At 34.5% G+C, this 25,961-nt stretch overlaps 1 protein-coding gene and 1 long non-coding RNA gene across 3 annotated transcripts; one reads left to right on the forward strand and one right to left on the reverse strand.

The window, feature by feature from the left end:
- Positions 1–21,284, forward strand: LOC126699382 (kinesin-like protein KIN-14N). Of its 2 annotated transcripts, XM_050397142.1 has the most exons (14): positions 1–140; positions 286–338; positions 2,421–2,483; positions 6,616–6,678; positions 6,763–6,810; positions 7,959–8,021; positions 8,352–8,478; positions 8,566–8,675; positions 19,059–19,184; positions 19,258–19,379; positions 19,618–19,684; positions 19,782–19,901; positions 20,018–20,208; positions 20,981–21,284. In XM_050397142.1, exons 3-14 carry the CDS (start codon positions 2,433–2,435, stop codon positions 20,982–20,984), a joined length of 1,092 nt encoding a protein of 363 aa, XP_050253099.1. In that variant the 5' UTR covers positions 1–140; positions 286–338; positions 2,421–2,432; the 3' UTR covers positions 20,985–21,284. The 2 variants fall into 2 exon arrangements, with proteins under 2 accessions (XP_050253099.1, XP_050253098.1); XM_050397141.1 differs by lacking the exon at positions 286–338 and having other exon boundaries at positions 30–140.
- LOC126699383 (uncharacterized) lies at positions 15,914–18,656 on the reverse strand. The gene is made up of 2 exons (XR_007646784.1): positions 17,393–18,656; positions 15,914–17,360 (listed from the first exon to the last, which is right to left on the reverse strand). It is a non-coding gene; the product is annotated as an uncharacterized LOC126699383 (long non-coding RNA).
- Positions 21,285–25,961: the final 4,677 nt, after the last annotated feature.

Raw genomic sequence — 25,961 nt, forward strand, 5'->3', positions numbered from 1 at the left:
GAAACACAATTTGGGTTTTGGGTCTCTATCACGTCACTCTCAAACTCTCTCTCTCTCTCCGTGAAACCTTCTCAATCTCACTCTAGACACTCTCTCTAAGTCTCAGTCTCACTCAAGACACTCTCACAATCTCCCTAACGGTAAGTTTTTTAAAATTTTTTTGTTTTGATTTTTGGTTTAGGGTTTCAATTTTGGGTATTAGTAAAGCTGGGGTTTGATTGAATTTTTTTTTGAGGCATTTGCTTCATGGGTTTTTATTTTTTATATTTTGTTGTTTTCTTTCAGGAACAAAACAAGCTCTCTCAATCTCACTCGTACCTCTCTCAGTCTCCCCAACGGTAAGTTTTTTTAAAAGGAAATTCCGTGTTTGATTTCATTGAATCCAAAACTTTTGAGTATGCAATTGAGTAAGGGGTGTCGTTCTATTTGTTACGTATCTATGAAAGAGGTCGGCATACTTTGTATGCGAGAGGAGAGTGCTAAGAGAATTTTACCTATCGGTAAGAGGGGGACAATGTTTTTATCCTCCAATTGGGGTCCAATACCTTTTTGGCTAAGGGCTTCATAATAATATACTAGAAGGGAAGATGTGGCGGAAGAGGAACCACGATTGTGCACTAGTGGGATAGGAAATAAAGGAAAAGAGAAAATCTTGGGTTATGTTTGGTAACAGTTTTTGGTTCCTATTTTCAACAACTTGTTTTTGGGAATATAAAGAAAATTATATTTTTGAAATAAAAAACATGTATGGTTAGCTGAAATTAAAAAATAGTTTTTTTGAAGAAAAAAATAGAAAATACTAAAATATGTTGTTACTAAGATTTGAACTTTAATGCTAACTCATTAAATGAGACAGATTCATTAAATTAAATGCATGTTTTTATTGACTTTTAAAAATTAGAAATTGAAAACAGTTTTTTTTTTTGCATGTTTTTAATTTTCTTCACAAATTGAGTTTTGAGAACAATTTTTGTTTTCTGTCAATGTTGGGTACCCAAACAAGCTTTTTAGTCTCAAAAATAAAAAATTATTTTTGGAAACAAAAAATAAGTTGAAAAAACAGCTACTAAACATACCCTTGGATTTTTCTAATGTTAGCGAGGTGGGTCGTGTTGTTTTAAGCCCAATGGTAGCACAGAGGGTCAGTCTTTTAAATCGGTGCTGACTAAAGATTGTGGGCCATGGCCCAAATTTGTTTGGACTTTGTTAGCAAAACTATAAGACATAAAGGGTTTAGTTCATTTTTAAATCTATCTGTTACTAGTTTATAATAAGTAGTTTCTTTTTACTTTTAATAGCCTTTATCACTTGTAACAGAAAGTTAGTTAGCTGATAGGTTGTTGGTGATAAGTGCATTAGCTTATTAGTTAGGTAGAGAAGTTTGTTAGGCTTTGGCCAATCACATGGCCACCACATATTGGGTGCTTGTAACAAACTCAGCTGTTTGCTTTTGTAACTATAAATAAGTAAGGCTGCCCTCATTGTAACCATAGATCTCAGAACTGGACCGGACCGGGAGGTTGGACCGTGAAAATTGGGAAACGGGATGAAAACCGGGTTTTTAAGCATAAAAAACCGGGCATATGTGGCAATTCCATGAACCCCTAAAACCGGGGTTGGACTGCACAAACCGGTTGCAAGAACCGTGCGGTCCAATCCCTTAGCATTTTTTTTTTTAATAAAAACAACTTATCACAGTTTTATTCTACTTAATTAAATTATCCATAATTAAAATCCTTCAAAAATATTCAACTTCACTTCAAAAATTAATCATAAATTTTAATGTTTTCATGGTTATTATTTTATTTTATTAACTTTCTTATTTAATTATTAAATATATGCTTGAAAATCATTAAATTTTCCTCACATATATAGATATATTAGTCAATTTTGTTAGTTTTATAAATTTAATATTTATATTTAGGCTTTAATTAATTATTAAATTAATTATGACGTCATCATGGTTCGACCTCGGTTCAACCTCGGTTCGACCTCAAAACCTTGAACCTCTCCTTTTTACGGTTCAATGAATGGTCCGGGTTTGAAAATCTTGATTGTAATTAGTTGAATTTGAATCCAAGAAATCTACCTATGAGGTATTATTCAAAGAGTGTGTCTCTTGAAGTGCTAGTTCATTATTTTTTTTTCTCTAAGCAACTTAGCTTTCTAAAACATCTTTCATTTTCACTATTTTTCATCCATCACTATTTATCTTTCATTTCAAGAAAGTAGTTTGTTTTACATTTTTGTATGAAATTTCTTTTTTGTGATTGATGTTTTGGATGGTTATTATCCCCTTTTTTCCTTATGCATGTGTAAATCTATGTGCACTTGGTACGACATTTATGTGTTTGTAAAGCTGATAGTTTATAAATTAAAAAAGAAAAAATCGATATATACTTATTTGTGTGTGTTTGCAGGAATAAGAGCTCATGGAGACGTCTCTATCGAAAGAGCAGCAGCAGAAACAGTTGGAATCAAAGGTAATGCTGATGGGTTAGGGAAAAAAAAAAGTGTGTTCTACACTAAGTTAATTGTACATTTTTTACGCACAAATTGATGTAGGCACCCTTTACCTTAGGCCAGCCAACCAACCTCCTCTACTCGTTGGAGGATTGTCAACCATCCACCCTCTACTCTTAAGCCAAAACAACTAGCCAACATTTTTGACATTTTAGGGCAGGCACAATGTTGATAAAAGCACTGAGCGCACTTAAGCGCAAGGGCTTCCTGGAGCCTAGGTGCAAAGCGCAAAGCACAAGTGCGTGCCTGATCAATGTGAAGCCCACATTTAAATTTTTTTTTAATAAATTAAAAAAAATATTATTAATGATCAATACAACAATCAAGTGATCAATTAATCATATAAATTGCAATAAAACATTTTATATAATTTATATAACATTTATATAATTCTATTGTGCTTTACAAAATATATGCAACCATGATATTTGATGGCCATGGTTACAAAACATGGTTGAATCAAAATTGAAGTATAGAACCAAAAAGACAAAGGCTAAAAAGTACTAGAATGATAAGTAATGTTATCTTTGTCTAACAAAATATCTTTGCCTAACAAAATCAATGCAAATATGCATTGCAATCCTAATCTACATAATCATCTTCCTCATTAAGCAAGCGACCATCATCATTGTCATCACAAGATTTGTAGCCCTCATCATTTTCCTCATCATCTTCATCTCCATCATGAGGAGCATGTTGTGAACTAGAACTCGAACCTGTTGCTTGCCCTAGTGGCCACATTCTTGATCCCAAGTTGAATCTTTCTTCTTCAACACTAGAAGCTCTAGCAACACTACCCCACCCCACGTCAAAATATCATCATCAAATTCAAGATCATCTTTAGAAAATCATCTAGTTCATCTTCTTCTACTCTTCCAGTCAACCACTCATTGCTATCTTCTATATCTTTCATGGAGATTGGATCAATTGTGTCACGCAAATTATATCTCCGCTTCAAGGCTCTGATGTACTTAATATATACCAAATCATTCATCATTGTGCTAACCAGCCTAACCTATTTCTTTTCTTTCTATGCACCTACATAATCTGTATAGCCATATATTAATATGCATAGATGATGATATCATGATAATTAAATCATGAAATAAATTTCACAATTAAGTCCCTAACTTTTTAGTCACTCACATGTTCAAACCAGTTCTGCTTGCACCTTGATGAACTATAAGTTAGGCTAAGAACTTTTACAGCAAATTGCTGTAGACTTGGAGTTGAAACTCCATAAGCAGACCACTGATCAACTGTTAAGGAAAATAAAAAATGGTCTTAACTCTTAACACTTAACTCAAACTTTATAAGAACTAAATAATTTTTCCATTTAATAAAATGGGCAAACTAATAAGTAACAACTAACAAAAGCTAACAAAGCAAATACCTGGTGCTTTTTTCTTTCTCAGCCTAATAGCCATTTCCAACCCAAAGATGCCCTCTTCTCTCTTATATGATGTCAACTCTTCAATAATCTTATTTTGTTGATTAATGTTTGGAACCAACCTTTGTATGCATTTGTATAAGCTAGTCATCACCTCTTCATCTTGCTCAATTTTAGTGTGATTATCATAGAAATATTTTGGATTTAAGAAATAGCCAGCTGCATGCAAAGGCCGATGGAGTTGACATTCCTACCTTCGATCTATTATTTCAAGGATTTCTTTGTATCTTTTTTCCCTTTCATTAAAAGATTTTTCAATTGCTTCTTTAGCTTGATCCATAGCCTCATAAATGTACACCATGGAAGGTTTTTTCTGCCCATCAACCAATCTAAGCACACAAACAAGAGGACCTGACACTTTAAGGTTATAAACAACAATGTTCGGAAACGTAGGCATTAGAATTGTTTGAGCCACCCTTGTTCTTGTTAGCTCCTTTGCCTACTTGCTATGGGTCCAATCCTCTGAAGTAAACATCTTTCTCAAGTTTTCCTTTTGCTTATGTATACTTGATAATGTGAGAAAGGAAGTAGCAAATTGAGTTTTAGCGGGCCTAAGCAAGTTCCTTTGCCTTGTATAGTGTCTCATCATGTTTATGAGACTTGTACAATTATATATTTACCCAATAAGCTCAATTGCCCTCTTTATTGTTCTCATGATTTAAGGAAGCTTTGCAATGTCTTCCAACATCAAATCCAAACAATGGGCAGCACACGGGGTCCAATACAAATGAGGTCATTTTGCCACCAATAATCATCCTAATAATGTAAAAATATAAGTATGACAATTAGTAACAATTAAGATAAAAAGAAAAATATAATATGAATACTGTTTTCTAATTTCATGAGATTAAGATATATAGTTCAATAAATAACTTCTTACCTGCCATCACATAACTTGAGTCATTATTAGTTATAACTTGTACAACTTTATCTTCTCCAATTCTCTCCACCATGCTATCAAATAGATGAAACATTCTTTCTTTGGTCTTCATATATGAAGACGCATCAATACACTAGATAAACATGCTTCCCTTAGAGCAATTCACCAAAAAATTTATCAAAGATCCATGACTTTTGTCTTGCCATCCATCAAACATAATGGAACATCCAATTCTTGCCCATTCTTCTTTATGGCTCTTCATTATATCATTGGTGTGGGCCACTTTCTTTTTCAATAAAGGATCTCTCACTTTATGGTAACTTGGGGGCTTCATATCAATTTCATATCGTCCAATAGATTGAATTGCAGCTTTGAAACTATCATAATTAACAACATTGAATGGAATTGTTGCTTCATACATCCACCTTGTTATATCAACACAAGGCTGATATAATTTGATATGGCCCAGTTCGGCCCGAATCGACATGAGTCGGCGCGAGTTCGAAAATGAAAAAAAAAAAAAAAAATGATGCGGCACGGACGCGCGGTCAGCGGCGTCGCGTATCGCACGTTGCGTCGGTGCGCGTTGGGTGGGTGCAACGGCCCTGGAGCCACACCCGTGCTTTCCAGGTCTAAGTGCTATGTTGACACTTGACATCTATTAAAGTAACTAAAGTTACTAAACAATTACTACATGTAAATAATTTCATACATTCATACATGTTTATTTTTTTTTCATGAGTGACCCAACTAAGAAAGAGAGGAGTTTTGGGTTTCATAATGAGGGAAAAAAATGGAACATGTTTAAGGAAAAAAGAAAAAAAAGAAGAAACAGAGGAGCTGTGTGACTGGGTCTTGGGTTTCAAAATGAGGGGAAAAAAACAGAGAGAGGGAAAATGGAACTGGTTTAAGAAAAGAAAAAAAACAAAACAAAACAAAAGAAGAAAGAGGAGCTATGTAGTTGTGTCGTGGGTTTCAGAATGAGGGGAAAAAAAGAGAGAGAGGGAGAGAAGAAGATTGAGGACTTGGTTTCAAAAAGAGTAAAAAGGAAAGGTTTAAAAAGGAAGAATATAAGAGAGAGAGAGACCTTTGAGCTTGATACCAAGAGAGCAGTGGGGTTGGGAGTGGGGTTAGGAGTGTTTGACTTTAGTGTTTGTTTGTGTGGTTGTGGTCAAAAGTTCTAAAATATCTAAAGAGATAGGCTTAGGTGTATGGTAGCACACCACACTATTAGTTTTGATATAATAAATCAATGGCTTATATCAAACATATCTAGATCTAATGGCTAAAAATCAAATCAGATTTTTTTTTTTTTTAAATTTTTACAAAAAGCTCAAAAAAGCGCACCTAAGGCGCACTCAGCACTTTTGTGAGGGCGCGTCACTTTAGAGGGGAAAAGCTCCAAGGGCTTTGCGCTTTGTGCTTAAGTGCGCTTTTAACAACACTAGGCGAGTAGGCAGCCCCTTATTTTGACTTCTAAGATTTGCCATATATTCTTATTAACTTCAGCTTTAACTTATGTTGTGATAGTCTGTTTAGATGTAACTATTTCCTAGTAGTTAAAGATTATAAATAGGCTTGTTATGTAAGCGTAGAATTATTATTATTTTTTTATGCAACTTAACTTAGTTTTAGACCTGGATAGAAACTATGTTTCTCTAACTTATCTCTATAATTCAAGCTTTGATTCTTAATTCTAAGGAAATTCTAGTTCAAGTTCTCAGTTATTTGATCTTGATTTTCATCTCAAAAATGTGGGTAGAAAAAGGAGCTCATAAAGACTTTGCTCTCGGAACTAAAGCAACTCAGTGTTGAAATAATTGAGGTATTATTGATGGTTCTTTTGGGAATAAATAATATGTATATAGTATGTGTGCACTACTAAGTTTATTTTTCACTTGCAATGCAGATAGAGAAGCTTGAGCAGGAGCTCATTGCATTAGGCAAAAAAGTGAAGGTAATGCTGGTGGCTTAATTAATCTGCATGCTAAAGTTCATTTTTACACCCAAAACTTTTGGTTAATTTTCATTTTGGTCATACATTAGTTCTCTTATGAGTGGTTGATGCAGGACCGTTAAGAAGTTCATATATTAGGTTTCTTGATGAATTCTTGAATAAGGATTGATGTTTAAGAGTTTAGGTTAGAAAAGAATGAATGTTGACGGCTGTTTGGGGCTGAAACAGGGGATAAACAGAAAATAACATAAATAAAACACAATCACACATAGGGTTCCTTAGCATCACACCTTGGAGAAGTTTGCATCACACAAACTAAGCTTAAAATAAGCTGCTGAATTTTATTAATCAATTGCTATATTCTAAAACAACATGACTACAAAAGAGCCTTTATATAGAGGCTATAGTTATCTCTTTCTAGTAGGACTTGGACTCTAAATAACCTATTCCTAGAATAAATAGGAATACTAATAATAATTAAATAAAAGATTTAATAATACATAAACATAAAATAAGACTTATGGGCCTTTGGTAAAGCCAAGGACAGCCCATTCCAGATTTCTTTAAATTACCAAATTTCCCTTACTAATAGAACTAAATTAAAACTGATCCAGCAGCTTCTCAACCTAAAAGACTCAATACTAATAACTAAAATGACCTATCAAAGGTGCTAAAAGGGTCCGATATCAAGACTAGACCACAATTTGATTTCCTAGATTCTTGTAATTTTTGTTCTTGAATTGTTTAAACCCCATGTACACTCCCTGTGTATTAGGGTGTTCCTTTTTTGATATCAATAAACTTCTTACTTATATAAAAAAAAAAAAACTAGACTACAATTCTTGAATCTTGGTATATTAAATCTTTTTTTTCCCTTGAGCTCTTCCTTGTCTTCATCTGTGGTCTTTGGCTTTTGGGACTCACGGATGGTAATTGTGTTCAATCTTTCATAGAGTCAATTCATATGTAGATATTTTTCTCTTTGTAATTCTTTTGGCTACCTTGTGTCTTTCTTTATGAAGTAGTCTCATTGCAATAAAATTATTCTTAGAAAAAAAGTTTCAATTTTGCCAAATTAATCCTTTGAGTTGCTTTTATTCTTTTTTTTTTTTTTTTTTTTTTTTTTTTTTTTATAAATTTTTTAACAGAAAGCAGATGATGGCTGGAATACTTATGATGATGTTAGGAAGGAGCAACACAACACTATCATGGTAATTTTTTTTCCTCTTTCCTTGTTTACTAGTATTATGAGTCTTTACTTTTTAGAACTATGGTTAAATGATTAAATTTACCATTTCTATAACTTAATCTTTTAGAACAATCGGCAAGGCAGCAAAGTAGGAGATCCTGCATTACTTTACTTACCATCTAAAATTTTAAAAATTCTAGGTTTCGGGCCTTACTTATTAAGGGGGAGCTTAGGCTCACACGTGAGAGGAAGTGTTAGAATTATGGTTAAATGATTAAATTATCATTTCCTAATAGCACAAGCTTTTGGGACAATTTGTTTAACACTTGTAATAAATTCGTTCTTATTGTAGGAGTTAAAAGGGAAGCTGCAGTTTTTTTGCCGGTGTTATTTGTTGCCTGTTGATGGTGATGGAACTTCAATTAATGATGGAACTTCAATTAATGTTCCTGACCTGCATATTGCTTTGAAAGTAGAAGGTATGAATTTTTATACTTTACATTTTTTTTTTTTTTTTTTTAATTTGTTATCAAAGACACTGATGTAAGCTTACTTAATGTCTGTAGAGAAAAACCATCGTTTCAAATTTGATCAAGTGTTTTCTCATGAATCTAATCTAGATGATGTTTTTGAAAAAACATCTGAATTCTTACAAAGTGCACTCGATGGCTATAAGGTAATTTTGTGTCTACCACTTGTCAACTTGAATTTTAACGTAGTTACAGAGTGCATTAGAATATATTTTACTATGTTTTTTTATGAGCAATAATATTTATTCAAAAAGAATCAATAAGTACACATAAATTGTACTAGCTGAAGGTTATTATGGATATTACAATGAATGATAAAATGAAATAAATTTGAAAAAGAAAACTTCCCTAAAGCTACCATCCACTCAAGCGAGGTCTTTAAAAAAATTTTCCTTTAATTCTAAAGTAGATCGATCACATCCTTTAGAGCTCCTCCATTTATTTCCCTCCAAATGCACCACATTAAATAGTGAGGAATGGTTCTCCATATATTACAGCTTCAATGATGCCCAAAACTACCTTGCCAACAAGCTAGAAGATTGACAACCTTTCTAGGCATTTCCCACTTCACCCCAATAAGAGCAAAAACAAAACCCCATAATTCACTAGCAATAGGGCAGTGTAACAATAAATGGTCTACAAGTTCCTCATCCTTCTTGCGCATACAACACCAGCTTGCTGAAATGTATGCTTCCTCACGTTTTGTGCTGTGAGGATATTCCCCAAAGCAGCACCCAAGGGAAAAAGGCCCCTTTACTCGGGACTCCTGGTTTCCAAATACCCTTTCAAGGGAAACTGTCACCACTAGGGGGAGCTAACACTCTTTAATAAGAAAGAACATCAAAGCTCTCTGAATTGAAGGCTTCCCGCAAAACTTGTCTACTCTAGCCCCCTCCACCTTAGTGGAATATAGTAGATATAAGAACATAGATAAAGATTCCAATTCCCAATCTTGAATTGCATGATCAAAATTCAACTTCCAATGAATTAACCCATTTCTGGATTGTAAGAAGTCTAGAATTTCATAGTAGACGCATCTCCCACCTCAAATTAAATAGAACTCTTAGTCCTAAATTGTTTAGGACTTGTCTTTTAAGAAACATTCTAATGAGATTGGAGTTGTTGTATGATTAAAAGTCCTTAATTTATTTTAATTAGAAGTTTTTAATGAGATTAAAGCTCTAATTAAAAGTTATATAGATTCCAATGAGATTAGAATCCTTTTTCAAGTAAGTTAAGGATAGAGTTCTTTATAACTGATTTTTGATCCATTAGATTATAAGGAATCATAATAGTTTGGGACTTCCATTTTAGTTAGTGATTCTAATGAGATTAGAGTCTTGACAAATGCAAGCATAGTTCAGATTTGGCCAAATTTACTTTCAGACCAGATATAGCTTCAAACCAAGTAAATAAAACTACAAGTTCCACAGATGGCTTGGATCATCTTATCAAAAATATCAATGTCATCTGCAAAAAGAAGATGAGAAATCGTGGTATTATTAGGTACCTCAGTACCCACAGAAAAACCAGAAATAAGACAAACAACAACTGCTTTTTCCATCATATGGCTGAGAGCCTCCATAACAATAGCAAAGAGCAACGGCGATAAGGGTGTTAAGTTTCTTAGTTATGATCCATTACATTCACACATTTCCTTCTTATAGGTTCTTGTAGGACACTGCTGCTACTTTCACTTGGTTATTCTAACTGACTACCAACCATGGTATTTATACAGTAGAATGCACTGATATAAATCCTATACAACAATCCTGTACATCACTCACAACTTCCATTACTAGATACACTCAGCTAGGGTCTTAACATACCCCTCCCCTTTTAAAGCACCTTGCCCACAAGGTGAGGGAAGGACAGCCTTAGCTAATGCATGGATTCCCAAGTAGCATCCTCTGGAGCAGTCCCTAGCCATTGCACTAAAACTTCAGTGATAGTTTTAACCCTTAGAGTCTGTGTTCTGGTCTGCAGAATAGCTATAGGTTCTGGAATTAATTTCCCTGTTTCAATGAGTGTTGGAAGAGTTGAAATTGGATTTACATGTTGTCCCAGCTTCGGTTTCAAACAAAAGACATGGAAGACTGGGTGAATTTTGCTATCATCAGGTAAAGCTAGCTTATAAGCTACCTCCCCCACCCTTTGAAGCACCTGAATAGGGCCAAATTGTCTGGGAGAGAGTTTCCATTTGCCTTTGTAAGCTAAAGACTTCTGTTTGTAAGATTGGAGCCTCAAGTACACCAAGTCACAACCTAAAAGGACCTCTCAGTTTTGTGCTTATCAGCCTGCTCCCTCATTCTTTCCTGGGCAGCAGCTAAGTTGGTCTTGATAACAGCTAGAACCTGCTGTCTATGGCTCAAGAAAGAGTCCACTGCAGCAACCCTTGTTGTACCAGGAATATAATCCTGAAGCGTTTGAGGAGGGTAACCATATAAAGCCGCAAAGGGAGTTAGCTTGAGGGTAGTGTGAAAATTGGTGTTGAACCAAAATTCAGCCAAGGGTAGCCATTCAGCCCACTGGTGAGGCCTGTCTCCTGTGAAGGTTCTCAAATACTGTTCCAAAATTTTATTCACAATTTCAGTTTGACCATCAGATTGTGGATCATAGGCTGTTGACATGGCCAAATTCACAGCTTGCAACCTGAATAATTCAGACCAAAAGAGATATGTGAAAGTAACACCCCAATCACTCACAATTTTCACTGGCATACCATGAAGCTTAAAAATATATTGCATAAACAAACTAGCAAACTTAGAAGCTGTGTAAGGATGGTCTAAAGGCACGAAGTGGGAATACTTAGTCAATCTATCACCAACCACAAGGAACACTTCATAACCCTGATATTTAGGCAATTCTTCAACAAAATCCATACTGACATCAGACCAAGGCTTATTGGGAATAGGTAAGGGTTGTAACAAATCTGCTGGTGGTGTAGTTTCTGATTTGATCCTCTGACAGGGATTGCACTCCTTGATTTAAGCAATTTATGGGTTGAAACATGTTCCTTGTTCCTGGTTTGGAAAGCCTCAAACTTCAGTATCTTGGATTCTCCCGAACCCCGTTAACCAAAAGGCGAATAGTTAGTTAGCCGAGGAGTGGTTATAGTTAGTTCTCCTGTCAATCAAATTGATAACCATTATGCAAAAGACTTCATGCCCTAAAAATAAAATTCCTGCTTGGCCATATGCAAAGACTTTTAAGTAACCTGAGTGGTGTGCAGTAGGACTGCTCTGAATATGATGGAGCACCAGAGGAATGTGTGGGCAGTGAGGCCCCAAATAAAACCTTCCCTTGTATAAAAGGAACCCATTATGCAGTGAAAATCCTTTTGGAATTGCAAACCCAGATTGAATGGACTGAATCAACTGAATGACAAGGCATCCTGTTGATAGCAATCTTTAAGAAGGTTTATCCAAGTTGGATCATGAAAAGACAACAAGAACAGACTACTAGATTTTCACTCGAACTGTTCTGTCTCATGGTCTTCATCCAGCTTCCTAGAAAGTGCATCAGCTACCTTGTTATCAATGCCCTTTTTATATTCCACTGCAAAAGAATACTCCATAAGCTTGGTTATCCATTTCTGTTGGGCTGGGGTTCCAATTCTTTGTTCAAGCAAGAATTTGAGACTTTGGTGATCAGTTTTGACAACAAAAGGCCTACCAAGCAGATAGGGTCTCCACTTCTTGATAGCAGTGGCCAAAGGTAGCAACTCCTTGTCATAAGTGGAGAAGTGAAATCTCTTACCCTTCACAGTTTGACTGTGGAAGGCTATGGGCCTATGATTCTGCATTAGCACAACTCCCACCCCAAATCCAGAAGCATCACACTCAATAATGAAGGGTTTAGAAAATTTTGGTAGGGCTAAAACTAGACGGTTAGCTACTGCCTCCTTGAGTTGAGTAAAAGCAACCTGAGCCTTATCACTCCAATGGAAGGAATCCTTCTTGAGCAAGTCAGTGAGGGGTTGAGCAATTGTGCCTTACCCTTGTATGAACTTCCTACAATAGCTTGTGAGCCCCACGAAACGTCTTAATGCCTTCACAGACTTGGGAATAGGCAAAATGATGAGGACAGCACACCTAATTAGATTGGATTTCTTGTGTAGTTGGATTTGTTTAGGATTCCTTTGTTTATTTTTGAGATTAGATAAGTATTAGTATTTGAGTTTGGTTAGGATTAGTTTTGGTATGTTGTTATCTTTATCTCTAGCTCTATATAAGAGACTAATTTATTTGTATTGAGGATTAGACGTGATTAATGAAATTCAGATTAGATGTTTTTTCCAATTGTTAGGTGCTGACTCCTAACACCTTAGGTGCTGATTCCTAAGGGTTTAGCTTGGCGCTGATTCCAAGCGACCTAAGTGTTGATTCTTAGGTTTAGCCATTAATTTTCTTTTTCTATTAATCGTCCTGCATTACAAAAGCTGCATAGCAGCTGTCTTCCTTGGGTTAGCTCTCACCCTATGGCGAGAAATAATGTGACCCAAATACTCTACCTCCTCATAGCCAAAAACACATTTAGATCTTTTAGCATATAAGTTGTGCTGAAACAGGACCTCTAAGACAACCCTTAAATGGATGACATGGTCAGTCAAACTGCTACTAAAGACCAAAATATCATTAAAAAAAAACACTAGGGAAAAGTGTCTCAAGTAAGGTTTAAAGAAAACATTCATAGGAGACTGATATGAAAAGAGGGTGCATTTGTTAATCCAAAGGGTATCACCAAGAACTCATAATGCCCTTCATGAGTTCTAAAAGATGTCTTAGGAATATCACCTTCCCTCATCCTAATTTGATGATAGCCAAACCTCAAGCCAAGTTTTGAAAAAATGCGTGCCCCAGTTCATTTAACAATTCATCCTCAAAAGGAATTGGAAACTTGTCTTTAGCAGTGGCCTTCTTTAAAGCTCTATAGTCTATACACATTCTCCAACTACCATCAGCTTTTTTGATACCAAATGTTAAGCTTCTAAGTAGTTTTGGTAATGAGAATGGTGGAATTGATATGGTTTATGATTATGGTTGCTTCAAGGGAACCTAGTCTCCTAAAGGAGATTGAGATAGGAACAAAGGAAAGGAGTTAAGAAGAAGATTATCATTTCAGTTATGATCCATTCCATCCACACGTTTCCCTCTTATAGGTTCTTGTAATACACTGCTGCTACTTTCAGTTGGTTATTCTAACTGACCACCAACCAACTAACTATGGTATTTATACAGTACAATGCATTGAGATAAATCCTATAAAACAATCTTGTACAGCACTCACAGCTTCCCTTACTAGATACACTTAGTTAGGGTCGTAACAAAGGTATCTCCTTGTTGAAGCCCTCTAGAACTTTCAAAGAACCCACACTGACTGCCATTAGCCAAAATAGAAAACTGGGCACTGGAGTTACAAAAGAAAATCCACTTTCTCCTTATCTCTATAAAATTACATCTCTGCAATACATAAAAGAGGAAATTCCAATTGACATGGTTGTAAGCTTTTTCCAAATCCAATTTACAAAGAATACCTGCAATCCTGGACTTTAATATGCTATCTATGCATTTGTTAGCTATTAAAATAGAATCTAGAATTTATCTCTCTTTCACAAAGGCATTCTTGAAGCCTGAAATAATATTTCCCAATGCCAATCGAAGTCTGTTAGCCAAAACTTTAGCAATAAGTTTATAAATGCCTCCTAATAAGCAGATTAATTGCCAAAAATCTTTCACCTCCATAGCTCCTGATTTTTTCGTAATTAAAGGAATAAATATAGCATTTAGACTCTCTCAAATGTCCCATGTTTATAAAATTCTTGGAAAACTACCAACAAATCCTGTTTTAATATGGGTGAGTTTGGGACCAGCTTTTAGTTTTTAACTTTTATGTACAGTTTTTTAAAACCTTAATTTTTCCCACTTCTTTTTTTTTTTTTTTCACTTTTCCCAACTATTTCTCTTTTTTCAAGGTATAAGTATACTTTAGCACACTTTTAGCAAAAATCTAGATAAGCTGTTTCCAAGCGGACACTATATCCCAACAATTTTGGAAAAATGAAAACAAAAAACTGTTGGGCCTGATGGTTAATCACCGTAATTGTCCTTAACCACGCTAAGAATTTCTTCCTCCTTAAAAGGTCTTTCCAACCAACCAGCAACCTCAGTGTGAGAATATGATTTGAATATGTGTGAAACTATGATTTGAATAGGAAAATATGTGTGAAAAGATATGTGTGATGACTATGATTTGAATCGGATAATATGACCCTTGATCATATTGAATAGGATTTTGTCATATTCTCCTATTCAAATCATAGTTTCATAAAATTGAGTAATATGACCCTTGATCATTACTTGGTCAGAGGTAAGGACCCCATCACTAAGCAGATGACTAATTGTATTATTCTGATGGTGAGAGTTTGCTATCCGTTGGAAAATTTTAGCATTCTTGTCACCTTCCCGCAATCATAAGGCTCTAGATTTCTGCTGCAAATGAACTCCTTTATACGACTTTTTTCAAGCTCAACCTGTAGTTGAACCCTTTTTTACCTCTCTTCCACACACAAGGGCCTAGATTCCTCTTAAGCGTCTAATTCTTTGAGATCAAAGATTAATTGGTTCTTAAACAATACATTGCCAAACTCATTCTCATTCTATGTCTCTAAGTCCCCTTTCAAAGCTTTCAGTTTGTTGACCAAAATAAAACTTGGAGTTCCTTGGATGTGGTATGAATTCCACCACTCCTTAACCCTCTCCTTAAAGCCTTCAACCTTCAACCACATCTTTTCAAATCTGAAAGACCCCTTCAACCTTCAACCACATCTTTTCAAATCTGAAAGGTCTTCCCTGCTATATACTACCACATTTCAAAAGAATAAGGAAATGGTATGAGCATATTCTAGATAGTCATTGAACTAGAAAAGAAAACACTCTTCCCAATCAGAAGTGGACAAAAATCTATCAATTCTAGACATAGATGCTAAAATTGGTTTTTGGCTGGTGGAATTGGTTGGAGAAGCATTCGTCTCAGATCTGGAATTTAGTTTTGTTGTGCATACTATGGTGTATTTGGAAGGAACGGAATCGGTGGACTTTTGAGGATTTGGATAGTTCCGATGATCAGATGCTTGCTTCTTTCAGTGGAACTCTTTTTTATTGGTCTCGGGCTTGCAGACTCACTACTAGTGATTCTCTCACTTCTTTTCTTGCTTTCTTTCTCTTTTGTAATTAATTTGTTGCTTGGTTTTCTTTTATTTATTTTCTCTGTTTTTTTCTTCTTGTAATTTTTGGGTTTGCTCTGTGCTTTTCATGCATAGAGTAGCCTTTCATATATATATATATATATATATATATCATTCTTACTTATCAAAAAAAAAAAAGATGCTAACTCATGATTATTTGACCAAGTGAAATTGCCTCCAAGAGGGATATCAATCAAACCATGAGTAGAAATAGAATCTGAAAAGCTATGCATTGCTGAAGTGTAAGAGTCTGGCCCCTAACCTATCTGTAGGAAATCTGATGACATTGAAATCTGCACCTACACACCAAGGAACATCCCACCTACCAATAAGACCAGATAATTCAGCCCCCACATATTATCCCTCTCACCATCAATGTTTGGCTCATAAACTCCTGTTAATGCCTATTCAAAATGATCCGACACATTCTTAAATTTGCAAGAAACAGAAAAATTACCCACTACCTCATCCACTTTCTCAACAACTCTCATCCCACATTAATAAAATTCCACCTGAGGCCCCAACAGAATATAACCAATCAATGTGATGACAACCCCGAAGGCTTCTTATCATTAATCTTGAAAATAATTCCACCTTTGTGTCTCGAAACAAATGATATCTGCCTTCCAAAGCTTGAGCAAGTTTCTGATCCTGATCTTTTATACCCATGATTTAGGGCCCTGACATTCCAAGACAGAAATAAGTTCATGTTCATTTGTCGGAACCGAAAGTTGTCCAAATTCGCCTATCCCACTTGATTCCAACTCCTCAGAAATGATTGAATAACATTTTTTCTTTTAGTTCCAACAAAGTGCATGTGGTGTTGGTTAATAAACCTCAGTTTTCGATCCAGTGTCATTGCACCATTCACCCTCTTCTCGGTCTTTTTTGTGCCACTCCCAAGAGCTTCCAATTCTCATCAACAGGTTTCTCATTATTTTTGAGAGGTGTCGGTTGTTTGAATTCTGTCAGAATATGCAGGCATTGCCCTCCTTTTAACTCAATGAACCAATCTGATGACATCCCCAAAGAACTTGTGATATTGCTGTAACTTTTGCCGAGAAAACTCAAGAAAAACCCATGGAAAGCCTCATGTGTTCTATTGTAACGATTGAGGCATCCCCCTCCCTACTCTACACAAGTGTGTGAGGAAATAGGTAAAGATATATCCCTATAGGTTTGTCCTTGCAGAAAATATTGTGTTTGGGCTTCACAAGATTTAGAACCTGATGGGCCAAAACCCAAGTCAACACTACTAGGCCAGTAGGCCTTGAGTCCATGCATGGTGGGTTTAGGGTTAGGAAAAAGGAAGCATTAGAGAGAAATTAGGGTTGTTCAGGGCTGTGTGAACAGTACCATAAACAGTAACTTAAGAAAAAGAAGATGAAGAAAAGAAAGAGGAGAGAGAAGGGGAAAGAAAAAGGCCAATGTGTGGCCTTTTGCTCAAAACACTCAATTTTATTAATCAACTCATTCTACTTCCTTTGAATACATTGAGCACAATATATAAAGATTCATGCTTGTACTAGTAGTAATAGGACTCCTAGTTCTATTAGGTCTACTAGTTTAACTACTTAAATAAAACCTAATAGATACGGACTGAAAGAAAATAAAAACCTAATAGATACAGACTGAAAGAAAATAAACCTAAGATACTTAGGATCTCCTAGAAGATTCTAGACTCAACCAAATCACCAAAATACCCTTGATTCGCAGGATTTGCAGAAATTACAGAATTTCCCCCAAATATAAAAATTGACCATAAGCATTCAAAGCAGGAGCTTTCCAACCTGTAAAAAGCTTTTCTGGCCCAAATCCCAAGAGTGCAATTCTGAAATGTTTGGCCACTATCCGATCTAGACCGGACCAGCCAAACCACATGGGACCCTTATAACTTCCCCTGCGCTCTTGGATTGAATAAGGATCTGCTCTGCTTTTCTCAAGGACCAACGTGAAGGTCTTTGCATCAATGCAAAAAGAACATAAATTTCACCTAGTCTCAAGTCTCTTTGATTTGGAAATAACGTGTCGAGGCTTTAGAGGTTGAGGGGTCAACAAGTTTGGTGGAAAGGTTTTTTGTGGTTCTGGTAGTTAGGTTGTTTGTGGCTCTGGTAGGTGGGTTCTTTGTGGCTCAAGGGCTTTCTAAGGTTGATGATGTTGTTTGGTTTTTTCTCTGGTAGGCGGGTTTTTTTGTGTCCCATGGGTTTTACGAGGCTCATGGTGTTGGCTTAATTGTGTAGGGATGGGTTGAAAGTTAATGGGAGGAACGTATATAAATGTTTTGGGCAGGTGGTTGTGAAAATAGGTATGGTGAAGGTGATGGTGAAAGAGTTGGTGGTGTTGGATAGATTTGAGGTGGTGGGGAATATGGTTGGACAGATTTATCCCTTCATCGGTAGTTATCAAGGTCTCTCTGTAGTACTTCATCCCTGCCGCAGTTTCTGCTCCAAGGCTTGTAATTGCAGTTTGAGTTTCTTGATCTCTTTCAATTTTAGATATGGACAAAAGAAGAGGCAATAATGTACAATTAGATCTATGAATGAATCGACAAGTATATTGGGTGATGCAGTCAAAGTAACCAATGGGCTGGTGGAATTGATTTATAGCAAAGAAAATTGGGGAATAGAAAGTGTAGGTAAAGAGACAAACCCAAATTGGGGATGTTGAGAATGATTCTCTAAAATTTATATATCAATTGGTAAAATTAATATAAAGTCTTAAATAGTAATCTAACGAAAAAAAATTTTAATAGGTAAGGAAAAATTTATTGAGAAAAGACTACTTCATTAAAAGGATGAAGTAGCCAAAAAATATATGTACAATCAACAAAGGAAAAAAGAAGTTATGTACAAGCAGAAGAATCAAAAAAATCGGAATGGAGTCCCATAAGTGAATCCCCCACACACACAAGGCCAATCAAATAAAGTCCCTACAGATAAAGCAATAAGTTGATCCCCGGTGTGCTCCATATCTTCAAATACACAATTATTACGTTCCCACCAAATAATCCACATCACACATTGTGGTACCAGATTTTGAGAAATATTAAACGTATCTAGTTGGCTGCATCATTAGTTCACTTGTGTTTTCAGTTGTTAACTTTCTGAACTTATTGTATATAGTTGTTGTGCCTACCATTTCGCTTGTATTTGTATTTTTTTTTTTTTTTTGGCCAAGTCTAAACTTATTACATCACTTGGTTACATATCATCTATCGCAGAATTTTGCTTTGCCTTTTATAATGAGCTTGCATTAATCTAATGATGTATTGATGTTTTGGCAGGTTTGTATAATTAGCTTTGGCCAAAGCTTTGACACTAATGAAGATGAACTACTATATCGCTCTTTAGAGCATTTTTGTCAAAGAAGACAACATCTTCTAAAGCTTGGCAAGAAAATCACAATGCAGGTAAACTAATGTTTGTTTTAATCTACTTAATCTTTTCTAATAAAACTCTTAAGAATGTCATAAATATGTGCAGATATTCATGAGTGCAATATCCAAAGATAGTGTCCACAATTTATTGTGTGACACGGAAGAAAATGTTGACGTGTCCAATTTTGAAGAGTTTTCTTTTGCTTTTCAAAAGTTTGTTGAAAAAAGGTAAATGCATTTTAAAGTTTACTTGGTTCACATCAATTTAATCCTGTTATACTTATCAATAAAAATTAATTACTTTATTGTATTGTGCATAACAATTGTCATATTTTTAGTTAAGATAGCACATATTTCATTTAATGTATGGTTTTCTTTAAGTCCCCTCCCTTGTCATTAATGCTCATTTTACTTAGTTGAATAGTTTTGATGCAAAAAGGCTAACTATTGGGTTAATTCTGTGCAGGACGGAAATGAATGAGCAGTCTTCTAGAACTCATTTTGTTCTTACATTGCACATATCTTGTGTTGAGGTATGTTTTCTTGTATGGTTCTATTTGTGTTTGTACTCAAAAGTAATCTTTCTTGTAGGTTTTAATTTGCTGACATAATTCTTTCTTGCTTTCCTAGGGTTTTAAGCAACCAAGAAATGGGGTTTTAAACTTCATTTATATGGCTAGTGAAGCTGTGGAAAAGGAAATTGAGATCTTTGGCTTGTCATTGCCCGAGGGGCTTACATGTTTTCTAAAGGTGCAGTTTTCTTTTTAAAACATTTAAACCTAAAGCATTAGTTTTACTACTACTATTATTATTATTATTATTGTTGTTGTTGTTGTTGATGTTTTTATTTGTTATTGCGTAAACAGCCATACTTGGATGAGGATGCAAAGATGTTGATTTTGGCTAACATCTCCACTAGCCATGCCTCAAAGAACTTGACTACGTTGGAGAGGTTGGATAGGATGAGCAGATTCAAACTCTCACAGCCTTTTAGAAGCGGACCTTCTACACCAGCAAAGCCCAGGACACCAAATTTGGGGCAACACACATCACAAATGTTCTCTCTCTCTCTCTCTCTCTCTCTCTCCCCTTAATATACTACTACCATGGCACATTCTATTGATGGCATAAAATATTCTCCTCCTTTTAATTTTCTTTTAAAAAAACATCAATTATTTAATGAATGACATTTAAATGGAATGCTAATGCTGGTCTTGTTTTATGGGAACTAGGAATAAGCTATTCATATATTTTTGAATTTTACTCTGCAGTTACCAATATTGTTTTTTGCCAATGATTGCGTTAGATGATAAGTTAGAATGAAAGCTTCTAACTTTTTGTCTTTGAATGTAAAAATGTAACTTTAAAATGATAGTAACCAATCAACTTTTTTTTTTTTTTTTTTTAAATTATTTATTTATTTATTTATTTTTTTGAGAAACAATTATTTATTTATTTAATGTGACAATTACAACAATGTGAGAGTGAATTTATGCATTTCATTTAGTAAAACTGGTAATCTTTCTAGATGTTACAGATCTGTTGGTGAGTGTCACACTAGGATTGATGATAAAGAAAAAATATTCAGACTAGATTGATGACCACAAGCATGACTAAAAGTTCACTGTGAGGTTTGATATTTCTATTGCTTTGTTGTGTAGTTGTGCCCTTCGTTTGTAATGACTTCTCATGACTCAAGGGGGTTTTTAAGTGTTTATATTGTCTGGATTTTTCTGCTAATGTTGGCTGCAGCTTATTCTCTCTCCTTTTTTTTTTTTCTTTTTTTTTTTTTTCTCAGCTGTGATTCTTTTTTTTCCCCTGTGATGCAGATAGATGGTTTTGGATACTTAAAAGGAAAACTGCCCTACCTCTTGACTGAATTCTTGGAGTATGTGGCTAGAGTTAGTGAACAATCTGTCATCCTATACTGACATGGAAATGAATCCTAAAAATCCTGCATTTTGGAGAACAACTGAATCATCAAAACTTTCATATCAATATATTGTGAATTAATAACTTTTAGAAAGAATTGTGATAGGTTTTATTTAAGCATGTTTCCAATTCTATGATCCTCTTTTTGTATACTTAACTGCAACAGGTTTTATTTCAAATGTCTTCCCAATCTTGTGATACTTCTTTTTTGGTAATGGTAGATTATTTTGAAAATGGTTCATTTGGATACAGCTTATTTTGCTGAAAAATGAAACACTATTGCAAAATAATTTTTAAATGTGTGAATATTGGTGTGAGACATATTTTTAATTAAAGTTTTTGTGAAAAAAGATGTTTGTGGGTCTTGTAAATAGTGTACGGGACCCACTGACAGTGCCATTTCAGACCAATGTGTGGACATTCAAAGTGCTAGTGGGTCCTGTGCACAGGACCCATTGGCAGGTCTGTTGTCCCACGTAAAACCAACTTCTGGTTAAAAAAAAAAAAGAGGAAAATGTTGAAAACGCCAGACGCAGAATCATCCAAATCCAAACACATATTAAATTTGAAGGATTGATTCTCACTTTGTTTATAAAGTTTAGTGTATAAGAACTTTAGTGGTTATTCATAATAATTCCTAAAAAGTTCAGGGTTCCCAAAAATTTTCTTTTCATTCCTTTTAGGATTGATTCTCACTTTTTTTTTTTTTTTTTTTTTTTTTTTTTTTTTTTTTTTTTTTTTTTTTTTTGCTTTAAAGTCTTGAACGTTAACTTGGTTACCTATTTGAAATCTTTTTTTTTCTCTCATTGCTCCCTTTGCCTCTATTTTACTATTTGTCATAGCTAAAATATTATTTTAAAGAAATCTAATTGAAATTTACAATTGAATTTATAAATAAGGCATCGGTTGAAGTGCACAATTCTAGATTCTAGACAAATAATCATTCAAATTATTTAATGTCTAAAAAGCTATCAATGTGTAGTGGTAAGATCCTTTAGTTGATTAAGAATATATTTAGTTCTTAATGGTTCTTCAAGGGAACCAACCTCGTTAGAAATATGGAATAGAGCGTAAGAAGAGGGGGAAGGTGTTCTAGAACAAAAAAACTTGACTTATTTTATTGATATCTATGATTTATAGTACATGACCTTTTATACATTTCATTACTAACAAGTAACTAAGTGCTTGAAACTACTAACATTATTCTAACTAATTCTAATCTCTCACATGCTAAGTTGGAATTTGCACTTGCTATAGAATACATGACATTAGTTGCAGCACTTGTGTGATTTTAACTTATCTTCTAGGTCTTATAACTTCCATCACTTGCTCTTATCAACAGTTATTCAGCTTATCATAATAGCAGTACTCAGCATGGTTTTAAAAACCGGACCGGACTGGTTGGTTTGATCGGTTCAATCGGAAACCAGTCATTAATCCGGTCTGATTATGATTAAAAACCAAAAATTAACAAAAAGTCGGAATGAACTGGAAACTGGACGGTTGAACCGTAAAAACCGAAACCAGTATGGTTGAACCGATTATCGGCCACTCTGTCTTTACGCCACTGACGAGAGCCTAACACTGGGACAGCGTTGCTAGGTGGTGGTGAGTGGTGGCACCATTGATTCATTGACATTTGCAAACTGGGGTTGAAGGCATGAACGCAGAGGAAGATGTTGAAACTTGAAAGCTTGAACACAGAGGAAGAGGTTGAAACTTGAAAGCTTGAAGTGAAGAGTTAAACTTGAAGTGGGTACTAGGAAGACGTGATATGGAAAAAAATCTTTCAGTAAAATATTGGAAGACGTGGGAAACATAAAAATGACTGGCAGTGGCTAGCTTTTTTTTAGTTCCAACGGCAATGGCCGGCCTTTTGAGTTTTGGGGTTTCCATCCAAAGTTTCTAATTTTTTTAATCTTTTTTTACTCCCCCAATGTGACCATCATTACCATTTCTTATTTAATGTTGTCTTGTCTCATAGTCTTTTCTTCCCCTTTATTTATTTATAATTATATATATAACTTATAAGTCCATTGGTTTAGGTATAAACTAATTAGTTAAATTTTTTTTTTTTTTTTTTTGCTGAATATAAACTAATTAGTTACTATTATCATTTATAAAAATGCATAACATATTATATGGACTTTCACCAAAAATTAAATTTTATAAACGTTTAAATAATATATATATATATATATATATTATTAGATTCAGTCTACTACTGCACTAGTAATTAATGAATTATAGAGCATTATAGTTTATGGATCATTTTGGTTTATATGTGTATTCATAAATTATTAATTAGTTTTAGTATAAAAAATTATTATTTATTTATATAATTTAAAAAATTATTAATTAAATTATTTATGATATTACTGGTTTGACCACCGGTTGGACCTCGGTCCAACCAAAAAACCAGTAACCAGTTATTTTTTCGGTTTTTTCACCATACCAATTTTTAAAACCATGGCACTCAGCTTAGGCTCTTAAACACATCACAGCAGCTACAATGCTCAAGCTGGAAATCCTACACCCTCCATTGCCATAAGATACTATAATTCCACATTAGGAAAATTGATATGATGCCCAACAACAACAATTTCTTTATTCAAAAAAAAAAAAAAAAAAAAAACAACAACAACAATTTCTGTAAAGGATAACCGGCAACTTTCATTAATAAATGATGTCTGATCAAATAAATATGTTATATCACATTGAATATATCACACAAAATAACATATCATAAAGTGATACTACACACCTTCTAAATAAAACAAACACTTTTTGTTTGAAAGGAATAGGAGAAGATCCATCCCAACATAGGAGACATGGAAATGGTCAAATTCATTCCCATTCACTTCCTAAGCTCAAACTTTCAAATTAGTAAAACCATTCCCATGAAAAAAGTAAGTAAATGCCAATCCAAGTCACATAGGAAACAAAAATAATAATATCTCTTTCTCAACTTACTACATATTTCAATATCTATTTTTTTATAACAAAATTTCTTATTCAAAAAATAGAAACATCATAGCCCAAGTACACAATAAGTGTTAGAGGGTAGCTAATAAAATCATTTAGAAGTACAAAAATCCAAAAATTCCAGCATATGAGAACAAGAATGAATAATTAAGGCAAACATTCAATATAGAACATAATAAAAACAATTTCAGCTCCAAAGGAGACCCCTTTAGTCTATATAATTCACAAAAGAATTGCACCCTAACTATCATACAATGATGTCTACCAGAACCTGTTCTCCAATACTCTCAACATATCTAAGAGACTTTTAGGCATAACTCAATGTATCCTGAATAAAGAAAACATCAGTGACTATAGATTATGTGCATAGTGGCAATGAAGGAGCATATGGGCAATACCTGCCACTATTTCCTCCATTGCCACCAGTCCAATAATCCATCATTTCTTCGTTACCATAGTCTCTATTCACTTCAACTCCCTATTTTCACTAAAGCAATTGCATTACTATTCCAATTCCACCACCAATGGCAAACTAAACCAACTACTACAACAACAACAACAACAACAAAAAAAAAAAAAGTAGAACATAAAGTAACAAAATTATTATAAGGGATGGATCAAAATCTAAAAATTTCAAGTAAACTAGCATATATTGCAAACTTAGATGCATCTAAAAGAAACAAACTTTAAAATGCATAGCTGGAAAAAGCAATTACGCCCAAAGGAATAGTTAATGGCTGAAACTCAAGCACAACCACCAAATACTTTTATCAACTAATAAACAAAGAAGCTTTATGTTTCTACAAAAGAACCTACAACAAAAATTTAACTAGAAACAGGGGAATATGGGGTTTTTTGACAAAGACAAGGGCTGATCTCATAGGCACTTGAGTCTGAAGATACCAAACAGTGTTGTGCTGGCGGCAAATCAGAGTTCGAGAGAGAGAGAGGAGATTCCAGGGAGAGAGATGCAAAGTGAGAGCTGAGAAGTAGAAAGAGAAAAAATTAGGTTTATGCAATTTCATGGTCCGTTTGGATTGAGGGGAGAAGGAGAGAGAGTAGAGGGGAGTAGAGTAGAGTCGGCTAAAAATAGACTAATTTTGGACCAAATTTACTCTACTCTACTCACCCTCTCTCCCCCTTAGAGTTTAGAAAAGAGGGAGAAAGAGGCGGGTGCTTTTAAACTTTTTAGGAATAATTTCGACTTTTTATTGGAGTTGATCTAATAAGCTGATGTGTTACTTTTTTAAAGACACGTGTCAATTTTTTATTGGTTTGGAAACACCAATTCAAATGCTGAGTTGGTAATGTTCAAACATGGTATACTTTATCGTGTTAGAGGAAGCATTTCAATGTCTCAAATCTCACTAGAGTTAATGGAGAAAGAGGCGGGTGCTTTTAAACTTTTTAGGAATAATTTCGACTTTTTATTGGAGTTGATCTAATAAGTTGATGTGTTACTTTTTTAAAGACACATGTCAATTTTTTATTGGTTTGGAAACACCAATTCAAATGCTGAGTTGGTAATGTTCAATCATGGTATACTTTCTCGTGTTAGTGGAAGTATTTCAATGTCTCAAATCTCACTAGAGTTAATGGATGGTTTTGTCTCCATTTAGAGCATATAGTTGCAACAAAAATTAAAAACTTTATACTAATAAAAAATAAAACTTTGGGTGGTATATGTGCACTATAAAATTTATTATGAACTTTTATAGGTATACATTGTATTTGCAACGTAAATAAAGAATTTTCTTCTTATTATTATTAATTTTATATATTGAAGTAGATATTTGTGATAGGATAAATTTTAGTTACAAAATTAGTTGTAGCCTAAAGTTATAAAATTGGTTGTAGCCTAAAATTACAACTTTACTCAATAAAATAAACATT

The sequence above is a fragment of the Quercus robur genome, chromosome 9 (assembly GCF_932294415.1).
Source record: "Quercus robur chromosome 9, dhQueRobu3.1, whole genome shotgun sequence".
NCBI classification, from domain to species: domain Eukaryota; kingdom Viridiplantae; phylum Streptophyta; class Magnoliopsida; order Fagales; family Fagaceae; genus Quercus; species Quercus robur.